At 43.2% G+C, this 27,686-nt stretch overlaps 1 protein-coding gene across 5 annotated transcripts in view; it reads right to left on the bottom strand.

Moving 5' to 3' along the window:
* DTNA (dystrobrevin alpha) overlaps positions 1-27,686 on the bottom strand; it is a 685,079-nt gene that overhangs the window by 220,271 nt on the left and 437,122 nt on the right. For all 5 annotated transcript variants that reach the window (XM_053715018.1, XM_053715020.1, XM_053715021.1 and 2 more), the window contains exon 5: positions 6,252-6,337. In XM_053715018.1, coding sequence (XP_053570993.1) covers positions 6,252-6,337 — 86 coding nt within the window. The remainder of the gene's footprint in view (positions 1-6,251; positions 6,338-27,686) is intronic.

The raw sequence follows: 27,686 nt of genomic DNA, 5'->3' as shown, positions 1-27,686 counted from the left end.
TGATAAGATATGATGAAAATAATGGTATTTTTGGAAAGTCCATTTAATGGCGAGAAAAACGGTATATAATATGTGTGGGTACAGTAAATGAGTAAGAGGAAAATTTCAGCTAAACACAAACACCGCAGAAATGTAAAAATAGCCTTGGTCCCAAACGGACAGAAAATGGAAAAGTGCTCTGGTCACTAAGGGGTTAAGTTAGGGGGTGTTATTGTTAGACTTAGATTTAGGGGTTAATAAATTTAATATAGTGGTGGCGACATTGGGGGTGGAAAATTAGGGGTTAATATAAATAATGTAGGTGGTGGCGATGTTAGGGGCGGCAGATTAGGAGTTAATAATATTAAACTAGTGTTTGCGAGGCGGGGGTGCGGCGGTTTAGGGGTTAATATGTTTATTATAGTTGCAATGATGTCCAGAGCAGTAGATTAGGGGTTAAAAAATGTATTTTAGTGTTTGCGATGCGGGATGGCCTCGGTTTAAGGGTTAATAGGTAGTTTATGGGTGTTACTTTTTAGCACTTTAGTTATGAGTAATATGCTACGGCGTTGTACCATAAAACTCATAACTACTGACTTTAAAATGCGTTAAGGATCTTGGAGGTAGAGGGTGTACCGCTCACTTTTTGGCCTCCCAGGACAGACTCGTAATACCAGCGCTATGGAAGTCCCATAGAAAAAAGACTTTACGAAGTTTACGTAAGTCGTTTTGCGGTAAGGCTAAAAAAGTGTGCGGTGCCCCTAAACCTACAAGACTCTTAATAGCAGCGGTAGTGAAAAAGCAGCGTTAGGACCTGTTAATGCAGCTTTTTCAGCCTAACGCACAACTCGTAATCTAGCCGTTAGTATATGCTATGGAAAACCTGTGTAAAAATAACAAGGAGAAAAAATTACACTCCCCAGTGGGGGTCATAGTGATAAGTAATCACATTTTTCATTTTTAATTGTTACATAAGAAAGCTGTGTGTATGTGTATAAAGAGTAATCATGTAAGGATAATTAATATTCCTGCAAGCTCAACCCATTTTGATTGGTTGTGGTTTCAAACAGCAAAACCAACTAGTTAAAGGGACACTGAACCCAAATTTTTTCTTTCGTGATTCAGATAGAGCATGCAATTTTAAGCAACTTTCTAATTTACTCCTATGGTCAAATTTTCTTCGTTCTCTTGCTATCTTTCTTTGAAAAAGAAGGCATCTAAGCTTTTTTTAGGTTCAGGACTCTGGACAGCAATTTTTTATTGCTGGATTAATTTATGCACCAATCAGCAAGGACAACCCAGGTTGTTCACCAAAAATGGGCCGGCATCTAAACTTACATTCTTGCATTTCAAATAAAGATACCAAGAGAATGAAGAAAATTTTAACAAGGGATACTAAGAGAACGAAGCAAATTTGACAATAGAAGTGAATTTAAAAGTGTCTTAAAATGACATGCTCTATCTGAATCATGCAAGTTTAATTTTGACTTTCCTATCCCTTTAATAACAGGACAAAATAAATAATGAACATATATTACAAACTTGTTTTACTATACACAAACATGTTACATCACAATCTCATAATGTTTAAGGTCCCTTTAATTACATAAGGTAAATTACTATTTCTATACCATGTAAATTAATCAAGGCTCTAATAGTTTTTAAATTATTATTTACTGTTATTAACAGAAAAACTTAAATTATGCTTACCTGATAGTTTTCTTTTCTTCAGATGGAAAGAGTCCACAGCTGCATTCATTACTTTGGGGAATTAAGAACCTTGCCACCAGGAGGAGGCAAAGACACCTCAGCCAAAGGCTTAAATACTCCTCCCACTCCCCTCAACCCCCAGTCATTCTGCCGAGGAACAAGGAACAGTAGAAGAAATAACAGGGTGAAAAGGTGCCAGGAGAATAAAAAATAACAGACGCCCCATAGAAAAAATACGGGAGGGGAGCTGTGGACTCTTTCCATCTGAAGAAAAGAAAATTATCAGGTAAGCATAATTTAAGTTTTTCTTCATAAATGGAAAGAGTCCACATCTGCATTCATTACTTTAGGGAAAACAATACCAAAGCTAAAGAGGACACTGAATGCAAAAACGGTAGGGTACAATAGGCAGCCCATTCTGAGGGCACCAGGCCTGAAAAAACCACAACCCAACCAAACCCCGCTTCGTCGGAGCCGGGCAAAAATATTAGAAGGAAAAGGCCCCAAGGACACTAGTCCGAAAGCCTAACTAGAGACCGCAAGCAGACTCACTGAGCCAACACTCCTCCAGGAGAACCGTTGCCCCCCACACAACCCTTACTAGTACAGTACCAAAATCCCTAAAAGGGAGAGAAAAAGGGTAAGCCAAAGGGATACCCAAAAGGTACAACAAAATCCATAAAGGAAGACCCCCTTCAAAGGAAGGCCAAGTCCGCAGAGACCTGAATGGATCCCGAGAACAAGGGGAGACGACGCCTAACCCACAAGGAGCAAACTGGCATCATCAAAGAGAAGAAACATCTCCCAAACATCGTGCAATAGCACTGAAAAAGACAGCTGAAGACAAAGTCCTCAAAATGTCAGAACAAAGCAAAGTAGCAAACTCAGAAAATAAACATCTGAGGCCAGTAACACACTGCCATCCATAGGAAGACACAGAGAAAACACTATCCGTAAGGAAGAAGCGGCCACACCAAATAGCAGACTGCCCAACCTCCAAGACACTCTCCAGGCAATCCAGGCCACCATGCCTACTCATAGATCTCAAAGGGGGAAAGGCACAGAACTTCTAAAAAAAAGAAGTTCCACTGTCACCCCCAAGACCTGAGGATGAACAACATATCTCAGATCCTACACCTAGCTGGACCAGCCCAAGCAACGGCAGATCTAAAAGCAAGGGAACTGAAAGGAACCCCAAGACCGGCCCCCAAAAGGGCAGAAGCATGGACACAGCCACTCCAACCTTAAGACAATCAAGCAGGTGTTAGACCTAAGGAGATCTAGCAAGGCCACCCGACTAAGTCTCAATGCGGAGCCAGCAGCTCCCCAAATGGAAAGGAACAACTCAAAGAGCAGACCAATCCCCGAACCAGATAAACATCTGTTCCAACCTCCCGAACACAGGAGAGGCCCCTAAAAGGTAACCATATCTCCGTAAGGAGGACAACGAGCCCCCTGTAGAGGAGAGCATTGATAAACACCTGCCCATAGGACAGTAAGTCGTAGGAAGAACTGAGAGGACACAAGGCCACGTCACTGACGAACACGGAAGAACCCCTTAAAACACCATTGTGCTAGTACACATACCAGGCGCAAAAGTGACAGCTGAGCAACTGCAAACCTTCCGTCTGTTAGGCAGGAAAGCCCACCATCAGGTCACGACAGTTGGCTGTCCCAAGGGAACCATATTGTCTGGCACAAGACAAGCCCCAAGGAGCCGCGGCTCTCAGTAAATCTTGCTACAGTACAGAGTAGCCACAGAGCATTAGTATGCTAAGCTAGTTGTCCAACTAGCCACGAGCTCCAGACACAAGGGGAACAGTGAGGACAAGTCACTTGAACAGAGCAACATCAAGCCTCCACATCCCCTCCAATTCGAAGTCAGAGGACAGTAACATGGGTTTGGATGCCACCTGGATGGCAATACCTGAACCTTATGAGTGGAAAACCACGAGGACCTCAATCCCAAGAAAGAGATGCAGAGCATTCCCAACACCAGGAAAGGGCCCCTAACCGGAGCCCAAAAAGACCTCACTGTCTAATGTCCCGAAAAAGGAACAACCAGCTCCTGAAGGGAATCCAAGTCCCCCGATGGCGACCCACCCACAAGGAGAAACGGACAATCCAAGAGGTCTCAATGAAGAAGAGAACCACTAAAAGAACAAGTCCAAAAAGGACAATTTCCTAAAGCAACACCGGCCCGACCGGCTGCAAGAGGTGCTAAACCCTCTAATTTTCCCACCACGTGGGAAGGAATACTCTAGGTTTCGAGGGTATCGGAAACAACAGAGAGTAACGCAGCAAATTTCACTGACCCATTCACCATAGAGACGGCTATTTAGGACTGAACCAATCCCAAGAGCCACACAGACCCGCAAGTCCTCTTGAGAATGCTTAGCTGAAACTTGTAAAACAAATAACAAAAACATAAATAATGTTAAGTGCACTTGGCACCCCAACCTGACCAGCAAGGTATAATAGGCGCCACGTGTCTGAATAAGCCACGAGACAGAAGGTCTGAACCCAAGCAGGACCAGCCTGCAACCAGGGACATAACTGCCAAGCTGGCTAAATCCGCCCTCAGAGAGGGAGGAAGAAAAACAGACAAACATGGGACTAACGTGCCCCGAACAACTTCCGTAGAAGCAAACAGCGAGTATCGATCCCAGAGATCTTTAAGTTCCCGCAGGAAACATAGTATGAAAAAGAAAAGAAAATTCATCCTAATTGGATAAAATAAAATAACAGGCAACCCGAGGGTTAATGCCCAAGAAGAACAGAAAGATTTGCAGGACCAGCCAAACGGAAACCCTGTTCTTCCAACAAAACTGGGAAGGATCTTGATAACAAGACTTAAAGGAGATTACTTCATCCCCCCATATCTAACGAGGTGAGCCATTCGAAGGAGGAGACTGATGAGTCCCATAACTGAGCAGGATAGGGTCCCCAAACAGCTCAAAAACGTGTCTGAGTAAAACACGAAGGCGAGCCAGCCTGTAACGAAAGGCACAACACTCAGGAACAATTAAACCTGTAGGGAACTGCACATGCCCTCCAGTGGCCGAGAGACCTGCGGCAATCGGGCACGAGCACAATCGCAAATAAACATCTGGACTTTGTAGACGAGCAAGCGCCAAAAGTATGCAAAAGAGAAAATGTGTCACAACCTCTGGGGGGAACAATCCACCCTCCGATGAGGAAAACACATAACCTGAGTTACCCGCATGTGTAGTAAAAGTAGGGCGCGGTAGGGAACTCGCCTCCTGGAGGACAGGGCCCCCCGGGTTGGATGGCTCAGCAGTTCCTTGAATCCCTGAGGAACAAGGTGCTCTAGGACATAACTGACTGACCTGAGTCAATGGGGCCAATTCGTATTCGTCACAGGACGAAGAATCTGAATCAGAAAGTTGAACAATCTCAACATCAGCATCCTCCATAACTGGATAAAGGATACCCCAAAAATGGACTATATATAAAACAATTTAAACGGCACCTGACACCCACAATGGCTGGGGCACTCACCACCTCCTATGAACCAGACACCAGTGGACTAGAATTCTTCGTCGCCACACAGTCAGGAATGCGGAAATGGGAGACCAGAACTTAGACATGCCCAGTCACAAGGTGAACCATACAGTCCAAAAAAAGTGAGACCAACCGTAAGGTCGCGTCACTTCGAAAGGCTGTTATGTTCCAAAAAGTCACAAGCCCAGTTAACACTACACATAAGCAGATTGAATCACATAACAAACATGATTAAAAAAAACCCTGTTCAATAATCCCCCTCAGGAGATATTAACCCTTGATTCCAAGATACTAAATGAGTGCCACTGAGACCCTGTATTTTTCATGTGAGTTTGCAGGAACAAATGAGTTACAGTACAATCATGAAGAAGTAAAATGAAACGATCTTACCGGAATCTACGCCAGGGAACAGAACACGGCCCTTCAAGTGTGACGGATAGTAGCCTCGCCTCCGCCATGGACTTGAGAGAAGGAAGCAGGCAGTGAAGCGATGTTCGACAACGCCGATTGCTTGTGGAGTTGTTAAAATGAGTCGGAATGGTTTCGCAGAAAGACTCTTCCTGCATCTCCGGACTCTAACTTTCATCCAAGCCTTTACTGAGAGATTGATAGGATTACTTAAAACTCCTGTCCCATGTCGAAGAGTACTACCCTCCATAAGAGACGAAAACAAACTTCTGACACTTCTCTGCCAACCTCCTGGGACGAAAGGCAAAGAATGACTGGGGGATGAGGGAAGTGGGAGGAGTATTTAAGCCTTTGGCTGGGGTGTCTTTGCCTCCTCCTGGTGGCCAGGATCTTAATTCCCAAAAGTAATGAATGCAGCTGTGGACTCTTTCCATTTATGAAGAAAAATCTTTATTGCTGACAGTTTTGTTCTTTTTCTTGATAATCTTTAAATGATTATGGAGACAATATTAGTGCATTGCTTTGGAAAAATTATTACAACAAAAAATATATTTTAACTTCAAACCCATATTTAATTTTCTTGTGGCATTTTCTAACCAGGACAGAAACAAACACATTGTCTGACTTACATCTCAATTTGTCCATAATTTTCCCTCCACAGAGTGTGGCCAACGCCATTTTGACAGCAAAAACCGTAATTTTACCATGTCCTTCCCTGCAAAATGAAATAGATGATAACTTGAAACACATGGCTAAATATTTAATTTATTTAAAAAAAAAAAAAGAACAAGATCCATAAAGTAATTTACAAGCTGATGTACAAAATTGAATCAGAAGGTTATGTTTGAATTATCAAAAACTGTTTGACCCGAGGAGCAAAGAAAATGGTGATTGCAGGATTGTTTAAATTGATTTTCACAAAAACAAAATAAAAACTATTAATATGCTAGAATTATATATTTTTTTCACTTAGCAATTGATATCAGCTCATAATACTTAATTTTTAGTAATTTTATAATTAACATGTTTAAACCTGCAAACAATCCTTAGCATTCCTAAATGAATATTTAGATGATTGTATTTAATTTTTTAAAAGTGTGATTTGAATTATATATAAAATACACATAGGAAAACAATTTTGACAGTCAACATGCTTATTACACATAGCTGGACATACAAAAAAACATCACAAGAGATAAACACAATTGTGCACACAAACAACATTAGTTTATCTAATTTTTCAATTTGGTTTAAAGTGATTGTACATTTTAATTAATTACTGCCCAGTATCTAAAAATAATCTTAAAAACATGTGCAATTCATTAAAATGTTGAAACATACCTAATTGAGTGATGGTAAACTTACTGCCGTTCCTCCACCCGCATCTCCTACTTTCTTTAGCAGATCGATGACGTATCTGGCTTCCTCCAATTGTTGCGTGCCCCATCTGGCATCCAGCTTGTGGGGCAGGCAACAATTGGAGGAAGCCGGATTCGTCATCGAGTTAGAAATATATTAAATAATGATAAAGGAACAGTATATCTAGGCATACTGATTATCAAATGATATCAATGTGAAGAAAGCATAATATAAGCTCTTATGGAGCAGTGACCAACTAATAAAATGCAGTCTATTCACTAAATACTAAATCTAGAATATGGGGACTGACATTAAGGTAATTATTTCAAAAGGGGCCTTTGGTATATAAGGTTTATGTAGGGTAGTATATATGGCAGATAAGGTTATTTAGATTGGCACTCACGGTCTCGACTGCTGACCACGAAGACTTTTGCGTGGTAAGTAGATGTTAAAACTCCTACGATGTAGTAGTAAAAGTAGGCAGGAACTAAAGGTTAATCTTTAGTCTACAAACTTGCAGGGCCCCTAACTAATAGGTATGAACACAGGTATTGATGGTATAAATATATATCTAATGTTTTGACATTAGTCCTTTATAAAGAACAACATATAATCTCAGTGCACCTAAGAATTTAAAATTAAAGGGACACCCAAATTTTTTCTTTTGTGATTCAGTTAGAGCATGCAATTTTAAGCAACTTTCTAATTTACTCCTATGGCCAATTTTTCTTAGAAGGCATCTAAGCTTTTCAATTTTTCTTAGAAGGCATCTAAGCTTTTCAATTAGTTCAGGACTCTGGACAGCACTTTTTTTTATTGGTGGATGAATTTATCCACCAATCAGCAAGAACAACCCAGGTTGTTCACCAAAAATGGGCCGGCATCTAAACTTACATTCTTGCATTTTAAATAAAGATACCAAGAGAATGAAGAAAATTTGATAATAGGAGGAAATTAGAAAGTTGCTTAAAATTTCATGCTCTATCTGTATCACAAAGTAAAAAATTTGGGTTTAGTGTCCCTTTAAACGTATTGTGTGGAAGGAAAAAGTCATATGCAAAGAGAAAAAAAAGAAGTAAATTCCAAACTAGGTATAAAATATTCAATTTGTATGTAAGACAAGGATAAACAAGAATATTAGAAAAAAGAGTATCCAATGCTAATCCAAGGAAAGGGAAAAAGAGTCACTCCAGTTCCAAATATAAAAGTGTAAAAAAAAAGCCTTTATTCAGGGTATTCCATAGGATAAAACATGTCAAAAAAACAATCTCAGCAAAGAGAACATTTAGAAAAAGTCTGACCGGTTTCGGCACAACGTGGCCGTAGTCATAGACAGCTAACAGGTGTTCAGAAAAACATAATTAATGCTTGCCTGATAAATTTATTTCTCTTGTAGTGTATCCAGTCCACGGATCATCCATTACTTGTGGGGTATTCTCCTTCCCAACAGGAAGTTGCAAGAGGATCACCCACAGCAGAGCTGCTATATAGCTCCTCCCCTAACTGTCATATCCAGTCATTCGACCGAAAACAAACAGAGAAAGGAGAAACCATAGGGTGCAGGTGTGACTGTAGTTTAATTAAAATTTAGACCTGCCTTAAAAGGACAGGGCGGGCCGTGGACTGGATACACTACAAGAGAAATAAATTTATCAGGTAAGCATAAATTATGTTTTCTCTTGTTAAGTGTATCCAGTCCACGGATCATCCATTACTTGTGGGATACCAATACCAAAGCTAAAGTACACGGATGATGGGAGGTACAAGGCAGGATTAAGCGGAAGGAACCACTGCCTGAAGAACCTTTCTCCCAAATACAGCCTCCGAAGAAGCAAAAGTATCAAATTTGTAAAATTTTGAAAAAGTGTGAAGCAAAGACCAAGTCGCAGCCTTGCAAATCTGTTCAACAGAGGCCTCATTTTTGAAGGCCCAGGTGGAAGCCACAGCTCTAGTAGAATGAGCTGTAATCTTTTCAGGGGGCTGCTGTCCAGCAGTCTCATAGGCTAGGCTTATTACGCTTCGAAGCCAAAAGGAAAGAGGTTGCCGAAGCTTTTTGACCTCTCCTCTGTCCAGAGTAAACGACAAACAGGAAAGATGTTTGACGAAAATCCTTAGTAGCTTGTAAGTAAAACTTCAAGGCACGGACTACGTCCAGATTATGTAAAAGACGTTCCTTCTTTGAAGAAGGATTAGGGCACAACGATGGAACAACAATCTCTTGATTGATATTCTTGTTAGAAACCACCTTAGGTAAAAACCCAGGTTTGGTACGCAGAACTACCTTATCTGCATGAAAAATCAGATAGGGAGTATCACATTGTAAGGCAGATAGCTCAGAGACTCTCCGAGCCGAGGAAATAGCCATCAAAAACAGAACTTTCCAAGATAAAAGTTTAATATCAATGGAATGAAGTGGTTCAAACGGAACTCCTTGAAGAACCTTAAGAACCAAGTTTAAGCTCCACGGGGGAGCAACAGATTTAAACACAGGCTTAAATCTAACCAAAGCCTGGCAAAATGCCTGGACGTCTGGAACCTCTGCCAGACGCTTGTGCAAAAGAATAGACAGAGCAGAAATCTGTCCCTTTAAGGAACTAGCTGATAGTCCTTTGTCCAAGCCCTCTTGGAGAAAAGACAATATTCTAGGAATCCTAACTTTACTCCATGAGTAAGTCTTGGATTCACACCAATAAAGATATTTACTCCATATCTTGTGGTAGATTTTCCTGGTAACAGGCTTTCGTGCCTGTATTAAAGTATCAATGACTGACTCGGAGAAGCCACGCTTTGATAGAATCAAGTGTTCAATCTCCATGCAGTCAGTCTCAGAGAAATTAGATATGGATGATTGAAAGGATCTTGTATCAGAAGGTCCTGTCTTAGAGGCAGAGTCCATGGTGGAAAGGATGACATGTCCACTAGGTCTGCATACCAAGTCCTGCGTGGCCACGCAGGTGCTATCAGAATCACCGATGCTCTCTCCTGTTTGATTTTGGCAATCAGTCGAGGGAGCAGAGGAAACGGTGGAAACACATAAGCCAGGTTGAAGAACCAAGGCACTGCTAGCGCATCTATCAGTTTCGCTTCTGGGTCCCTGGACCTGGATCCGTAACAAGGAAGCTTGGCGTTCTGGCAAGACGCCATGAGATCCAACTCTGGTTTGCCCCAACGATGAATCAACTGAGCAAACACCTCCGGATGGAGTTCCCACTCCCCCGGATGGAAAGTCTGACGACTTAGAAAATCCGCCTCCCAGTTCTCCACGCCTGGGATATGGATTGCTGACAGGTGGCAAGAGTGGTACTCTGCCCAGCGAATTATTTTTGAGACTTCTAACATCGCTAGGGAACTCCTGGTTCCCCCTTGATGGTTGATGTAAGCCACAGTCGTGATGTTGTCCGACTGAAATCTGATGAACCTCAGTGTTGCTAACTGAGGCCAAGCCAGAAGAGCATTGAATATCGCTCTTAACTCCAGAATATTTATTGGAAGGAGTTTCTCCTCCTGAGTCCACGATCCCTGTGCCTTCAGGGAATTCCAGACTGCACCCCAACCTAGAAGGCTGGCATCTGTTGTTACAATCGTCCAATCTGGCCTGCGAAAGGTCATACCCTTGGACAGGTGTACCCGAGACAACCACCACAGAAGAGAATCTCTGGTCTCTTGATCCAGATTTAGCAGAGGGGACAAATCTGTGTAATCCCCATTCCACTGACTCAGCATGCATAATTGCAGCGGTCTGAGATGAAGGCGCGCAAATGGCACTATGTCCATTGCCGCTACCATTAAGCCGATTACCTCCATACACTGAGCTACCGAAGGGCGCGGAATGGAGTGAAGAACACGGCAAGCATTTAGAAGTTTTGATAACCTGGACTCCGTCAGGTAAATTTTAATTTCTACAGAATCTATAAGAGTCCCTAAGAAGGAGACTCTTGTGAGTGGGGATAGAGAACTCTTTTCCTCGTTCACTTTCCACCCGTGCGACCTCAGAAATGCCAGAACTATCTCTGTATGAGACTTGGCAACTTGAAAGCTTGACGCCTGTATCAGGATGTCGTCTAGATACGGAGCCACCGCTATGCCTCGCGGTCTTAGAACCGCCAGAAGTGAGCCCAGAACCTTTGTAAAGATTCTCGGGGCTGTAGCCAACCCGAAGAGAAGAGCTACAAATTGGTAATGCCTGTCTAAAAAGGCAAACCTTAGAAACCGATGATGATCTTTGTGAATCGGTATGTGAAGGTAGGCATCCTTTAAGTCCACTGTGGTCATGTACTGACCTTCTTGGATCATGGGTAGGATGGTCTGAATAGTTTCCATTTTGAAAGATGGAACTCTGAGGAATTTGTTTAAGATCTTTAGATCCAAAATTGGTCTGAAGGTTCCCTCTTTTTTGGGAACCACAAACAGATTTGAATAAAAACCCTGTCCTTGTTCCGTCCGCGGAACTGGATGGATCACTCCCATAACTAGGAGGTCTTGCACACAGCGTAGGAATGCCTCTTTCTTTATCTGATTTGCAGATAGCCTTGAAAGATGAAATCTCCCTTGTGGAGGGGAAGCTTTGAAATCCAGAAGATATCCCTGAGATATGATCTCCAACGTCCAGGGATCCTGAACATCTCTTGCCCACGCCTGGGCGAAGAGAGAAAGTCTGCCCCCTACTAGATCCATTGTCGGATAGGGGGCCGTTCCTTCATGCTGTCTTAGAGGCAGCAGCAGGCTTTCTGGCCTGCTTGCCTTTGTTCCAGGACTGGTTAGGTTTCCAGGCCTGCTTAGATTGAGCAAAAGTTCCCTCATGTTTTGAAGCGGAGGAAGTTGATGCTGCACCTGCCTTGAAATTTCGAAAGGCACGAAAATTAGACTGTTTGGCCTTTGCTTTGGCCCTGTCCTGAGGAAGGGTATGACCCTTACCTCCAGTAATGTCAGCAATAATTTCCTTCAAACCAGGCCCGAATAAGGTCTGCCCCTTGAAAGGAATGTTGAGTAATTTAGACTTCGAAGTCAAGTCAGATGACCAGAATTTAAGCCATAGCACCCTACGCGCTTGGATGGCGAATCCGGATTTCTTAGCCGTTAGTTTAGTCAAATGAACAATGGCATCAGAAACAAATGAGTTAGCTAGCTTAAGTGTTCTAAGCTTGTCAATAATTTCAGTCAATGGAGCTGTATGGATGGCCTCTTCCAGGGCCTCAAACCAGAATGCCGCCGCGGCCGTGACAGGCGCAATGCATGCAAGGGGCTGTAAAATAAAACCTTGTTGAATAAACATTTTCTTAAGGTAACCCTCCAATTTTTTATCCATTGGATCTGAAAAAGCACAACTGTCTTCAACCGGGATAGTAGTACGCTTTGCTAAAGTAGAAACTGCTCCCTCCACCTTAGGGACCGTCTGCCATAAGTCCCGTGTAGTGGCGTCTATTGGAAACATTTTTCTAAATATAGGAGGTGGGGAAAAAGGCACCCCCGGTCTATCCCACTCCTTGCTAATAATTTCTGTAAGCCTTTTAGGTATAGGAAAAACATCAGTACACACCGGTACTGCATAGTATTTATCCAGCCTACACAATTTCTCTGGTACTGCAACTGTGTTACAGTCATTCAGAGCAGCTAATACCTCCCCAAGCAACACACGGAGGTTCTCAAGCTTAAATTTAAAATTAGAAATCTCTGAATCAGGTTTCCCCGAATCAGAGATGTCACCCACAGACTGAAGCTCTCCGTCCTCATGATCTGCATATTGTGACGCAGTATCAGACATGGCCCTTACAGCATCTGCGCGCTCTGTATTTCTCCTAACCCCAGAGCAATCGCGCTTGCCTCTTAATTCAGGCAACCTGGATAATACCTCTGACAGGGTATTATTCATGATTGCAGCCATGTCCTGCAAGGTAATCGCTATGGGCGTCCCTGATGTAATTGGCGCCATATTAGCGTGCATCCCCTGAGCGGGAGGCGAAGGGTCTGACACGTGGGGAGAGTTAGTCGGCATAACTTCCCCCTTGTCAGAATCTTCTAGTGATATTTCTTTTATAGTTAAAGACTGATCTTTACTGTTTAAGGTGAAATCAATACATTTAGTACACATTCTCCTATGGGGCTCCACCATGGCTTTCAAACATAATGAACAAGTAGTTTCCTGTGTGTCAGACATGTTTAAACAGACTAGCAATGAGACTAGCAAGCTTGGAAAACACTTTAAACAAGTTTACAAGCAATATAAAAAACGTTACTGCACCTTTAAGAAACACAAATTTTGTCAAAATTTGAAATAACAGTGAAAAAAGGCAGTTACACTAACAAAATTTTTACAGTGTATGTAACACGTTAGCAGAGCATTGCACCCACTTGCAAATGGATGATTAACCCCTTAATACCCAAAACTGAATAATAAAAGACAAAAATGTTTTTTTTTTTTTTTTTTTTCAAACAGTCACAACAACTGCCACAGCTCTACTGTGGCTTTTTACCTCCCTCAAAAACGACTTTGAAGCCTTTTGAGCCCTCCAGAGATGTCCTGGATCATGCAGAGGGAAGCTGAATGTCTCTGTCAGTATTTTTATCTGCACAGAAAAGCACTAAAAAAGGCCCCTCCCACTCATATTACAACAGTGGAAAACCTAAGGAAACTGTTACTAGGCAAAATTAAAGCCAGCCATGTGGAAAAAAACTAGGCCCCAATAAGTTTTATCACCAAATACATATAAAAACGATTAAACATGCCAGCAAACGTTTTATATTACATTTTTATAAAAGTATGTATCTCTATTAATAAGCCTGATACCAGTCGCTATAACTGCATTTAAGGCTTTACTTACATTAGTTCAGTATCAGCAGCATTTTCTAGCAAATTCCATCCCTAGAAAAATATTAACTGCACATACCTTATTGCAGGAAAACCTGCATGCCATTCCCTCTCTGAAGTTACCTCACTCCTCAGAATATGTGAGAACAGCCATGGATCTTAGTTACTTCTGCTAAGATCATAGAAAACGCAGGCAGATTCTTCTTCTAAATACTGCCTGAGATAAACAGTACACTCCGGCACCATTTAAAAATAACATACTTTTGATTGAAGAATAAACTAAGTATAAAACACCACACTCCTCTTACGACCTCCATCTTGGTTGAGGCTTGCAAGAGAATGACTGGGTATGACACTTAGGGGAGGAGCTATATAGCAGCTCTGCTGTGGGTGATCCTCTTGCAACTTCCTGTTGGGAAGGAGAATATCCCACAAGTAATGGATGATCCGTGGACTGGATACACTTAACAAGAGAAAGAGCACCTTATATACCTGTTAACCACTCCCCAAGTGGGAGTGGTATAATGAAACATCATTAAAAACATACTTGTGTCTCTAAGCTATAGAGAAGAGGGATTTAGCATATATGTAGAAAACATATATGTGGAGATAGAAAAGACAAATATAAGGTTAATAACTTAAACAAATAAGCAACTAAAGCAGTATGCTAAATAGTTACAAAAAATGTCAACAATATTACACAGAGGGCAAATTTATATATATACAAATATGAATACACATACGTGATTAAATAGGGAAATTCCATAATAATAAAAATTCATTTTATTTTAAATTTAAATCTGAATGGAACTGATGAATAATCCTAAACTGAACCTATTATATAATCTGGATAAATATTTCCACACCAATAAAGGCATGATAGAAATAAACAATATCACTAATATCCATATCAACAGACAATGAGAAACCCAAAGGTAGTTGTATAGTTACATCAGATATTAATGTTCAATATAAAGCTGAGACAGAAACAAACACTATCTGTGCCAAAAATTGATGATGTCAAATTCGGAGTTGAAGCCCCCAGGTAACAGGCTACCGAGCCTGTGTATCCAGTAAATCTCCTGTCTGGAGAGAATATGGAATATATTCTGTTGCTCATTTTTTGTTTCAAACAAGAATATTATAATAGCTTTGAAAAGAAAATAATCTAAATTGAAGCATCATTTAGATCTGCTCCAATCTAAAAAGTTGTTCCGCTTGCTGTAGAAGGAGATTCTTGATGAACAATGTCCAGCATTACTTTATGGTGCCATGGTGAAATTAATCTTATATTCTTCTTTAGACCTGTATAAGATCTCCTATCCTGCTTCCATGAACTTTCAAGAGAAGGGGTATATTTTGAGTTGTGTCCCCATTATCATAGAATAAAGATGCATGGCTGGTAGCATCATTGCTGTAACACATTGCTCTTCTATAGTGCAATCATGTGGATCGGATAGCAACGTTCCTATATTATAAAGTAAAGGGACAAGTACATCACTCTTTAGAAATTTCTGAGGGCGGTACACTGTAGAAAGCCCCTTCTCCAACAAAATCATGGTGTAAAGTCATATAGGTAAACAATTTAGATAAAAATGGTTGTGCAATATAGCCAGAGCGGTTTCAGCAATAGATGGTGTGATCCACAGTGTAGTAATTGGAGTTAAAGAGTAACATGTATGATTACCGTGGGCATGATCGATAAAGGAAAGTGCTGACCTGTGGTGTGATGTACGTGGATCACAGCTGTAAGGCTGCTCCTTATAAGCTGCACAGTCGAGTTGCGGTGCATGACCTGACTTGATGAGGGCCACTTTTCTGAAGAAATAGTTGACATAAGAGAGATTTCAGTCGCATGCTCAAGTCAGTCCAGAAAATAATCAAGCAGCGCTTTGTCCACTAAGGACTGCAGAAGGTTTTCCAATTTCATGTAGATGGTGTCCAAGAACTGCACAAGGGCTCCTTCCATCATGGCTTCCAATGAAAGCATAGCAAAAATAATGGAAAAGAAAAGGTACACGTCCTCTCAAGATATTAATTCTGTGATGATAAATATGATCTGATAATCTAGGGTTTTACAGTCCAGTGATGACAAAAATACCCCGGTTTACCGGGGGGGGGGGGGTCTAGCCTAGTTAGGAGCTGATGCTCTAGGCCTATTTCATCTGGTCTGTAGCTCCGGTTTCATGCACACAGAAATATTAACTGAAATATTACCTCTCAGGATAAGGCACTGGCATCTACATAAAAAAAAATCTGGCGGATAATAGACTATCATCTGGAGGTCTTGAGAAATGCATCCGGCGTACGCTTTTAGGGCACAGCCCCCTTAAATTACATTTTATCCTTTTATTTAAAAAAAACATAAGAAATGAACTTGAATAAGGACTAAAAAAAGAAAGAAAAGCAGCTAAAAAAAAGGTAAAAAACATAACTTATGCTTACCAGATAATTTCCTTTCCATCTGTATTAGGAGAGTCCACGGCTTCATTCCTTACTTGTGAGAATACAGAACCTGGCCACCAGGAGAAGGCAAAGACACCCCAGCCAAAGGCTTAAAAACCTCCCCCCCTTCCCTCATCCCCCAGTCATTCTGCCGAGGGAACAAGGAACAGTAGGAGAAATATCAGGGTATAAATGGTTTACAAAAATATTAGAGAGGGAAGAACAGAAGCATTAGTGGGCACACTTGAAAGGTGGTTACCATATACACATAAAGTGGAGTGTGGTATGAGAATATGAAATACAAATAAAACATAACGTTTAATAGTAGTATATTAAAATAAAATAAAGATGTGGACCATGCCACTAATAAAAATAGTGTGTGTTTAATCGATTATATTAAAAACATAAATTATGCTTACCTGATAATTTAATTACCATCGAGGGGAGGAGAGTCCACGGCTTCATTCATTACTAGTGGAAATTAAGAACCTGGCCACCAGGAGGAGGCAAAGACACCCCAGCCAAAGGCTTAAATACCTCCCCCACTCCCCTCATCCCCCAGTCATTCTGCAGAGGAAACAAGGAACAGTAGGAGAAATATTAGGGTATAAATGGTGCCAGAAGATAATATAAAATTTAGGTCCGCCCATCGGAGATACGGACGGGGGCCATGCACTCTCCTCCCCTCGATGGAAATAAAATTATCAGGTAAACATAATTTATGTTTTCCTTCTAAAGGGGAGGAGAGTCCACGGCTTTATTAATTACTAGTGGGAACATATACCCAAGCTCTAGAGGACACTGAATGAAACCGGGAGGGTAAAAGGCGGACCCTTAATCTGAGGGCACCACAGCCTGTAGAACCTTTCTCCCAAAAACCGCTTCTGCAGAAGCAAAAATGTCAAATTTGTAAAACTTAGTGAAGGTATGCAAGGAGGACCAGGTAGCTGCCTTGAAAATTTGCTCCATAGAAGCCTCATTCTTGAAGGCCCAAGATGAAGCTACCGCTCTAGTGGAATGAGCCGTAATCCTCTGAGGAGGCTTATGACTCGCTATCTCATAGGCCAAGCAGATCAGGCTCCTCAGCCAAAAAGACAAAGAAGTAGCAGAAGCCCTCTGATCCCTGCGCTTCCCTGAATATACGACAAACAGAGAGTTAGATTGTCTGAAATCCTTTGTGGCCTGAAGATAAAATTTCAAGGCACGAACCACATCCAGATTATGAAGTAACCTCTCCTTAGGAGAAGAAGGACAAGGACATAAAGAAGGAACGACTATCTCCTGATTGATGTTGCGGTTAGACACCACCTTGGGGAGAAACCCCACACCAGTGCGAAGAACAGCCTTATCTGCATGAAACACCAGATAAGGGGGCTCATATTGCAAGGCCGCAAGCTCAGAAACTCTGCGTGCCTATGCAATGGCCAACATAAAGAGAACCTTCCATGATAGAATCTTTATGTCAAGAGAATGCAAACGGAACCTTCTGCAAGACCTTAAGTACCAAGTTTAAGCTCCAAGGGGGAGCAGACTGCTTAAAGACAGGCCTGATTTGAGATAAAGCCTGAGCAAAGGTTTGTATGTCAGGGAGATCAGCGAGTCTCCTGTGCAACAGAACAGATAAAGCCAAAATTTGCCCCTTTAGGGAACTAGCGGCAAGACCCTTCTGCAATCCTTCTTGAAGAAAAGACAAAATCCTGGATACCCTTACCCTGTGCCAAGGATAGCCATGAGTCTCACACCAGGACAAGTAAGTCCTCCACACCTTATGATAGATGCGACGAGTGACTGGCTTTCTTGCCTGAACCAGAGTGTCAATCACATTTTCCGCAAAACCCCTTTTTGCCAAGACTAAGCGTTCAATCTCCATACAGTCAGCCCCAGAGAATCGAGATTTTGATGTTGAAAAGGACCCTGTTCCAGCAGATCCCTGCGACAGGGTAAACTCCACAGCGGAGAGGATGACATCCCCACCAGATCCGCGAACCACATCCTCCTTGGCCACAAAGGAGCAATCAGAATGGAAGATGCTCTCTCCTGCTTTATACGCGCCACTACACGAGGAAGAAGCGGTAACGGAGGGAATATGTATACTAGACCAAACCCCCAAGGCATCACCAATGCGTCTATTAGCTCCGACCGGGGGTCCCTCGACCTCGATCCGCATTGGGGAAGCTTGCAGTTCAATCTGGACGCCATGAGATCGATCTCGGAGTGAAGAGACCATTCCCCTGGGTGAAAAGTCTGCCTGCTGAGAAAATCCCCCTACCAGTTGTCCACACGAGGGATGTGGATTGCAGAGAGTGAACAGTTGTGGGTCTCCGCCCACTCCAGTTTCCGAGGCACCTCCCTCATTGCCAAGGAGCTCCTCGTGCTTCCCTGGTGGTTGATGTAAGCCACCAAGGTGATATTGTCCGTCTGGAACCTGATAAAGCTGAAGTCTCTCGGACGAGACCACGCCTCCAGAGCGTTGTAGATCGTTTTAAGCTCCAGAATATTTATTGGAAGGGACTCTAAGCGAGACAACTTCCCTTGTGCCATCCTGGCACCCCAGACAGCTCCCCATCCTGCCAGACTCCCATCCGTGGTCATAATCTCCCAGGACGGTCTCAGGAAGGATGTCCCTCAGGAAGGACGGTCTCAGGAAGGATGATCCGGGCAGATCCACCAGGAGAGGGAAAGCCGATTCCGCGCATCCATGTATATTGGCTGCAACAGATCTTAATGATCGCCGTTCCACTGTTTAACATGCACAATTGAGGAGGTCTGAGATGAAGCCTGGCAAATGGAATGATGTCCATGCTGGAGACCATGAGCCCAATCATCTCCATGCACTGAGCTACAGATGGTCTCACTGTAGACTGGAGGGCAAGACAGGTAGTAGCCATCTTTGTGCATCGCTTATCCGTGAGAAAGATCTTCATGGACACAGAGTCTATGATTGTGCCCAAGAACTCCACCCCGGTACTTGGAACCAGAGAACTCTTCTCTAGATTGATCTTCCAACCATGAAATTGAAGTAACTGCAGCAAGATCCTGGTGTGGGCCTCTGCCAGATGGGATGATGGCGCCTGAACCAGGATGTCATTCAGGTATGTGTTGAAACATCTTTCACAACATGTTTTCCAACTTCTTATCCAAAGGCTCCTTGAATGAAGAACTATCCTCTAAAATAATCATCCACCTTGGGAATGGTTCCCCACAACTCTAGCTGGGCTTCTGGGATGGGGAAAAGCTTTTTAAATTGAGAAGAAGGAGAAAAGGAAGAACCTAATCGTTCCCACTCATTCTTAATAATGTTCGCCATCTTAACAGGAACCGGGAAGGTCTGGGGAACCACCCTGTCCTCGTAAACCTTATCCAATTTAGGAATGGAGGGCTCCTCTGGTAGTTTGGGTTCCGGAACCTCTAAGGTAGCCAGCACTTGCTTTAACAAAAAACGCAAGTTCTCCATTTTAAACTGAAAACCGGGTTCCTCCGCTGCCGGAGGTTTAGATTACGCAGACTCCGTCCCCGAAAGGGCCTCTTCCGACGTGTCGGATTGTGTCTCGTCATCGTACCACCCCACTGGGGTGTCCGACAGACAACTCTTGGGTCGGGCCGCTATGATAAGCTCTACGCTTGCGCTTAGCAGAATGCAGCAAAGCATAGATCACCTTAGCGACTGCCGTTTCAAGCTGGTCCGCAAAGTCCGGTGGCCAAGCAATTTCCCCCGAAGGGGTAACAGTCGGACCCTGGGGTGCTGCATGTGGTATAGGGGACGCCAACGGGGAACATACCTAATGGGACGGAGACCCCTCAGAGTTGGACGGCTCAGTAGTGCTAGACATTCTCTTATGTTTGGAAGTCGTAGCCTTCTCAAGGCATGTGGAACACAGTTGCGCAGGCTGGTCTACCAAAACCTCACAATAAACACAGGTATAAGACTTGGCAAAAGAGGGACTACCCTCTAATGCATCAGAATCCTCCATAGCTTTTTAGAAAAAGGACTAGACCAGGCACCTTTATAATCACCAATGGCCGGGGCATTCACCACCTCCTATGAACCGGACTCAGAAACCACTTTGTCTCCTCCGTCGCAGATCAGACCGGAAGTGAAGAAGCCCCACCCGTTCACAAGGATGACTACACAGGCCCGCCCCTGCTGATGAGAAAATGCACCAAAAAAGACTGCGCAAAACTCCCGGAAGAGAACCTGTCAGTTCCACAAAATGCCAGAGCCGCGTCCTTGCACATAACGCAGCAATCACATAATAAACTTATCATGTACATACCCCCCCTGCTCAATAATCCCCTCATAGGAATATTACCCCTTGATTATATAAAGATAAAGGCGCCACACTATGGCCCTGCTTCTGTGTTATCATTATGTAAAAATGAAACGATCTTACCAGAATCTACGCTGTGGAACAGGAACACGGCCCTTCAAGTGTGACAAGTAGTAGCTGCGCTCTTGACATGGACTTGAGAGAAGAAGCAATCTGCGAAACTCGTCAATGACGATTGCTAAAGGAGCTGTTAAAATGAGTCGGGATGGTGTCGCAAAGGGAAGCTCCCCCTGCATCTCCAGACTCTAACGTTCACCCAGGCCCTAAAGTTGAGAAGCTTATAGGGCAACTTAAATTCCTGTCCCATAGCGAAGGGTAGAACCCCTCATAAGAGGCCTTCGATATTCCGGCACCTCTCTGTCACCTCCTGTGACGAAAGGCAAAGAATGACTGGGGGATGAGGGGAATTTGGGAGGTATTTAAGCCTTTGGCTGTGGTGTCTTTGCCTCCTCCTGGTGGCCAAGTTCTTAATTCCCACTAGTAATGAATGAAGCCGTGGACTATCCTCCCCTTTAGATGGAAAACAACGTAGAATGAGCACTGCTACCTCTACCAGGAGGTCAGGAAAGACCTGAAAATCTATATAAGTAGAGTAAGTACTCCTATAATAACCTGATCTAATACCAATGTAACGGTATCCTCATGTCCCAACGGCTATATAAGTAATAGGGTGTAAATCCCCTTACCGCCTTACATACAATTAGTCAATCACAAGCCTAGGATTCCCCTAAGGGGATTACGGTTACCGATTGTAAAGAACAGGTTAAAGAGAGATTAAATGCCAATTAAGGCCAACATGATCTAACCAAAAAATTATTGAAGGAGAGAAGCAGTGCGAACGCCTGACGCGCGTTTCACATCTGCTTTATCAAAGGCGCCCGCAACTCCGAGTTTACTTCCTTATAAAGGCCGTTAAGCCAGTCAGTATTTCACAATCAGTGACGTAAGTCTCAATTCGCCAGACGTGACTAGTTACACATGATTGGTAACGTGCAGAGGGTATGTACTTCTAGAGCCAATAGCGGGATGTCACTTGTGACATACAATAATACGCCCAACTGTCAGGCACAATATTAGTAAACACACAAACCACAAACGGAACGACGTCCTTCGTTGTGTTATATAATGATCGTAGTGGATGAACGCGTTCAACGGGAGTTGCACCTGTATTAAGGGCAAAAATTAGCTACAGTGCTTTTATGAAGATTAAAAAGATACTATGTCAGACAGCAAAAAATAGTAACGATCCAAAATTCCACACTTCCTCACTTCAAACGTGAGAGAGACATATGGGTATCGGTGAATCCGGTTACCATAATAGAGATCCAACCAAAAGCTTCCATGGCCACTCATTTTGTGGAGAGAGAGGAAAGATGTCTTTACACTCAGGACGTTATACCCATAATATAGGGGGAAATGGCCAAAAATGTAATGGCAATAAAAGCAGTGAGAGTGGTTGGATCAATAGCTAAACCTGTCCTTTATCAAAGATGGGTAAGATGTACATTTCTTTACATAGTTAAAGTAATGCAAAAATAGGAGTAATTCTAAGCGAGGAAACATACAGATGACTCCTCTTAAAGGGATGTATATCAGTATATGTACAGTAGTTCTCTATTTGAAAAACATATACTATACCATTGATCAAATACAAGTGACAGTATGTACCCATCTTATCCCAAAAAGGGGGGGAGGGGGAAACCATGTACTGACAGTTAGAAGCATATATTCTATCCCATAACTGGATATATTACCCCAAGGAGATTAAAGGGGATTGTTAATCTACCTATTCCAGGAATGCACTATAGGTGATGAGTTCATTCATACCTAAGGGATTCATACTCTGAAGTCTAAAAATCCACTTAGTTTTTGCTTTTAGGAGGGCATTGTCCATATTACCACCCCTTATTCCTAGGGATATTTTCTAGAGAATCCAGCATTTCAGCTCAGGTTTACAGTCATGGCGCTCCAAGAAGTGTCTAGCCACTGCAGTCAATTTCCTTTCCTTTTCTAGATCGCTTCTGGCATTCTTGATGTTGCAAATGTGTTCCCCCAGACGTTTTCTAAATTCACGTGTTGACATTTCAACATATCTTTTCTGACAGCTGCATTTTATGCAGTATACAATATTTTTACTCCTACAGTTAAAGAAGTCATTCATAAATATTGTACCATCTGGGAAAATATTTATCTCTTTCAAATTTTTCATATATGGACAGAATTTACAGGTATTAATGGTGCCAGAAGAACAAACATAAACTTTGGTCTGCCTAACGCAGAAAACGGGCGGGGGCCGTGGACTCTCCTCATACAGATGGAAAGGAAATTATCTGGCAAGCATAAAATTTGTATTCCATCTTAATATGAGGAGAGTCACTGGCTTCATTCCTTACTTGTGGGAAACATATAGCCAAGTTCTAGAGGACACTGCAAAAGCCTTTCATACCCTGCAAAGCCTTTCTCCCAAAACCTGCTTAAGCTGAAGCAAAAATGTCAAATTTGTAAAACTTTGAAAAAGTATGTAAGGAGGACCAGGTAGCCGCCCTACAAATCTGCTCAATAGAGGCATCGTTCTTGAAGGCCCAAGAAGAAGCCACAGCTCTAGTGGAATAAGCCGTAATCCTCTGAGGAGACGTATGTCCCGCTGTTTCATATGCTAAGCGGATAATGCTCCTCAACCAAAAAGATAGGTAAGTGGAGGAAGCCTTCTGTCCTCTACAATTCCCAGAATAGACAACAAACAATGACGAAGTCTATCTAAACTCCTTCGTAGCCTGAGGATAGAATTTCAAAGCCCGAACCACATCCAAATTATGAAGTAATTATTCCTTCGAAGAAGAAGGATTAGGACACAGGGAAGGAACTACAATCTCCTAATTGATGTTGTGATCTGAAACGACCTTAGGTAGAAGACCTAACCCAGTACAAAGAACAGCCTTATCTGCATGGAATAATAGGTAAGGGGGCTCACATTGCAAGGCCACCATCTCAGAAACTCTGTGTGCCGAAGCGATAGCCAGTAGAAAAAGAACCTTCCAAGACAGTAATTTAATGTCAACAGAATGTATGGGCTCAAACGGCGCCCTCTGCAAAACCTTAAGAACTGAATTTAAACTGCAAGGAGCAGCGGAATGTCTAAACACAGGCCTGATTCTAGACAGAGCCTGAACAAACAACTGAATATCAGGAAGCGCAACGAGCCTCTTGTGTAATAACACAGATAGAGCCAAAATCTGTCCCCTTAAGAAACTAGCGGCCAATCCCTTTTCCAAACCGTCTTTGGAGAAAAGAAGAATCCTGTATACCTTAACCTTATGCCAGGGGAATCCACATTCTTCACACCAGAATAAGTAGGTCCTCCACACCTTATGATAGATGCAATGGGTGACTGGCTTTCTAGCTTGAATGAGAGTATCAATCACACTCTAAGAAAAACCTCTCTTGGCTAGGACTAAGCGTTAAATTTCCACACAGTCAGCCTCAGATAATCTAGATTTTGATGAACAAAAGGACCCTGTTCCAGCAGATCCCTGTGACAGGGTAACCTCCATGGAGGAGATGATGACATCCCAACCAGGTCCGCAAACCACATCCTTCGTGGCCATGATGGAGTAAGTAGAATAGTGGAGGCTTGCTCCTGCTTGATGCGGGCCACTACTCGAGGTAGAAGTGGCAACGGTGGAAAAATGTAGACTAGTTTGAACCCCCAGGGCACTGCTAAGGAATTTATCAGCTCTGCCTGCGGATCCCTGGACCGTGACCCATCTGGGTAGCTTGGTATTGAGTCTGGACGCCATGAGGTCTATCTCTGGTGTCCCCCATCTGATGCAAATCTCCGCAAACACTTCGGGATTGAGAGACCATTCCCCCGGACGATTGTCTGATGAGAAAATCCGCTTCCCAGATGTCCACACCCGAAATGTGGATCGCTGACAGCGAACAGTTGTGGGTCTCCGCCCATTCCAGAATCCGAGATACTTCCCTCATAGCTAGGGAGCTTCTCGTTCTCCCTTGATGGTTGATGTAAGTGACCGAGGTAATGTTGTCCGATTGGAATCTGATAAACTGGGACAAACCCAGAAGAGGCCAAGCCTTCAGAGCATTGAAGATCGCTCGAAGTTCCAAAATGTTGATCGGGAGGAGAGATTCCTCTCGAGACCACCGGCCCTGTGCCTTCCTGGCAACCCAAACAGATAGATGATAGATTTGTGCCTGGGACTGTTGATCTGGACAGAGCCACCATGAGAACGATTCTCTTGACCGGTTGTCCAGAGAAATCTGTTGGGATAAGTCAGAGTGATCGCTGTTCCATTGCCTCAGCATACAAAACTGAAGAGGCCTGAGATGGAACCTGGAAAATGGAATGACATATATGCTGGACACCATGAGCCCAATTACCTCCATACACCAGGCCACAGATGGCCTTAAGGAGGTCTGGAGGGCAAGAAAAATGGAAGTAATTTTGCAATGTCTCTGGTCTGTAAGGAATATCCTCATGGGTATGGAATCTATTATCGTGCCCAGGAATTCCACTCTGGTACTGGGAACCAGAGAACTCTTCCCTAAGTTTATCTTCCATCCATGAGATTGAAGAAGAGCTCTTGAATGGTCTGCTGCCAGCCGGTAGGACGGAGCCTGGACCAAATAAGGCACTACTGTAATACCTCTGGATTTCGCTACCGTGAGCAGAGCCCCTAGAACCTTCGTAAAGACTCTTGGAGCAGTAGCCAGACCGAAAGGAAGAGCCACAAACTGGAAGTACTGGTCCAGAAAGGCAAATCTTAGGAACTTGAAGTGATCCTAGTGAATTGGCACATGTAGATAAGCATCCTTCAAGTCTATCATAGTAATAAACTGTCCCTCTTGAACTAAGGGCAGAATAGACCTTATTGTCTCCATCTTGACCGATGGGACCGACAGAAACTTGTTTAAGCACTTTAGGTTTAGAATTGGGCAAAACGTTCTTTGGGACCACAAAAAGGTTTGAGTAGTACCCCAGACCTCTCTCTGCTAGAGGTACTAGCACAATGACACCTAGGAAGGAGAGATCCCTCACGCACCCTAGAAAAGTGTCTTGTTTTTCCGGTCTTGAAGACAGGTTTGATAAGAGGAATCTGACCCTGGGTGAATAAGATTTGAAACCTATCCTGTAACCCTGAGCAATGACCTCCAGAACCCAAGGGTCTTGCACGTCTCCCAGCAAAGCCTCCACAAAAAGAGATAGTCTGCCCCCAACACGATCCAGTGACGGATTGGGGGCCGCACCTTCATGTTGATTTTGTCTTGGCGAGCTTCTTGTTCTGCTTGGATGTATTCTAAGATTGAGATGGTTTCCAAGTCCCCTTGGATTGATCAGGCTTTGCGGAGGGCTGCTGGTGTTGGGTTTTTTCAGAACGAAAGGGACGAAAATTAGGACCCTGTCCTTTAGGTTTAGTCTTCTTATCCTGCAGTAGAAAGGCACCCTTGCCCCCCGTGACCGTGGATATGATAGAGTCCAGGCCTGAACCGAAAAGAATCTTCCCCTTAAATGGAAGGGAAAGCAATCTAGAATTTGAAGTCATGTTAGCAGACCAAAACTTCAGCCACAGAGCCTACGGGCTAGAACAGAAAAGCCTGATGTCTTGACAGTCAAGCAAATAATCTGCATGTTTGCATCACAGATAAACAAATTAGCTACCCTCAAGGCCCTAATTCTTTCCTGGATTTCCTTGAGGGGAGTTCCCACCTTGATCATCTCCAACAGAGAGTCACACAAATAGGTAGCGGATCCAGCCACCTAAGCAACCACCACTGCAGTGTGCTGAAACATCTTTCTTAACATAGTTTTAAGCTTCTTATCCATGGGCTCCTTAAACATTGAACTATCCTCAAGCGGGATAGTGGTGCACTTAGCAAGCGTGGAGATAGCTCCATCCACCTTAAGAACCGACCCCCACAACTCCATTTGAGAGTCAGGTACCGGAAACAATTTCTCAAAGGAAGAAGAAGGGGAAAACGAGGATTCAAACCTTTCCCATTCATTCTTAATAATATTTGCCATCTTAACGGGAACCGGGAAAGTCTGTGGCACCACCCTGTCCTCATAAACCTTATCAAGCTTAGGAATAGAAGGTTCCTTAGGTAACTTAGGTTCCGAAACCTCTAAAGTAGCCAACACTTCCTTTAATAGAAAGCGTAAGTGCTCTATCCTAAATCTAAAGGATGTTTCCTCCGCAGCCAGAGGCTTAGAGGCAGCCAATTCCGACCCAGAAACAGCCTCCTCTGAAGTATCGGAGGCGTCTTTATCAGCGGATAATCTAGAATCAGATAAATCCAACAAGTTGGTAGATGACCCCTGGGAAGGATAGCAGTATTTAACCTTTCGCTTGCGCTTAGCAGGGCGAGGTAAAGCACTGAAGGCCGCAGACACTGCCGTTTTCAACTGTTCATTAAAGTCTGGTGGTAGTAGTGCAGTGGGGATCTGCATGTGTAATAGGAGATGATTGCAGGAAACACACCTCGCGGGACGGAGACCCCTCAGAGGTGGACGGCTCAATGGTACTAAACATCTTGGTCTTTTTAGATATAATTACTTTATCAAGGCATGTGGAACATAATTGAGCAGGTGGGTATACCGTAGCCTCCTCATAATAAAAACAGGTATTAGCATCAGAGTCCTCCATAGCTTGCGCTTTGAAGATGGAATATAGAAAAAAATAAATGGCACCTTTTATACTCCCAATGGCTGGGGCACTCCTATGACCCAGGCCCCCCAGAGAAACCGCTTTGTCTCCTGTAAAACACACGGTTAGGAAAGAGGAAGTTAATGAGGCCACACCCAGTCACATGTAGTGCCATGCAGGACCGCCCCTGCTGCAGGAGAAAAACGCGCCAAACTAACAGGCCGCATAGTTATCCCAAAACGAAAGTAAAATCTTAATGTTCCCACATCTACCACAGCCTCATCTCACACATGTCGCAGCATAAAACATAATAAAGCAAATCATGTATAAACCCCCCCCCTGTTCAATTATCTCCTTCCGTAGATATTAACCCTTGATTCCATACAGATAAAGGAGTCACACTGTGACCCTACAAGATATAGAAATAGTGTGTATTAGTACAACAATCCTCCAGGGGCGCTCTTA

Source organism: Bombina bombina, chromosome 5 (genome assembly GCF_027579735.1).
Source record: "Bombina bombina isolate aBomBom1 chromosome 5, aBomBom1.pri, whole genome shotgun sequence".
NCBI lineage: Eukaryota > Metazoa > Chordata > Amphibia > Anura > Bombinatoridae > Bombina > Bombina bombina.
Note: the sequence above shows the minus strand (reverse complement) of the source record. Positions and strands in the feature narration are given on the sequence as shown.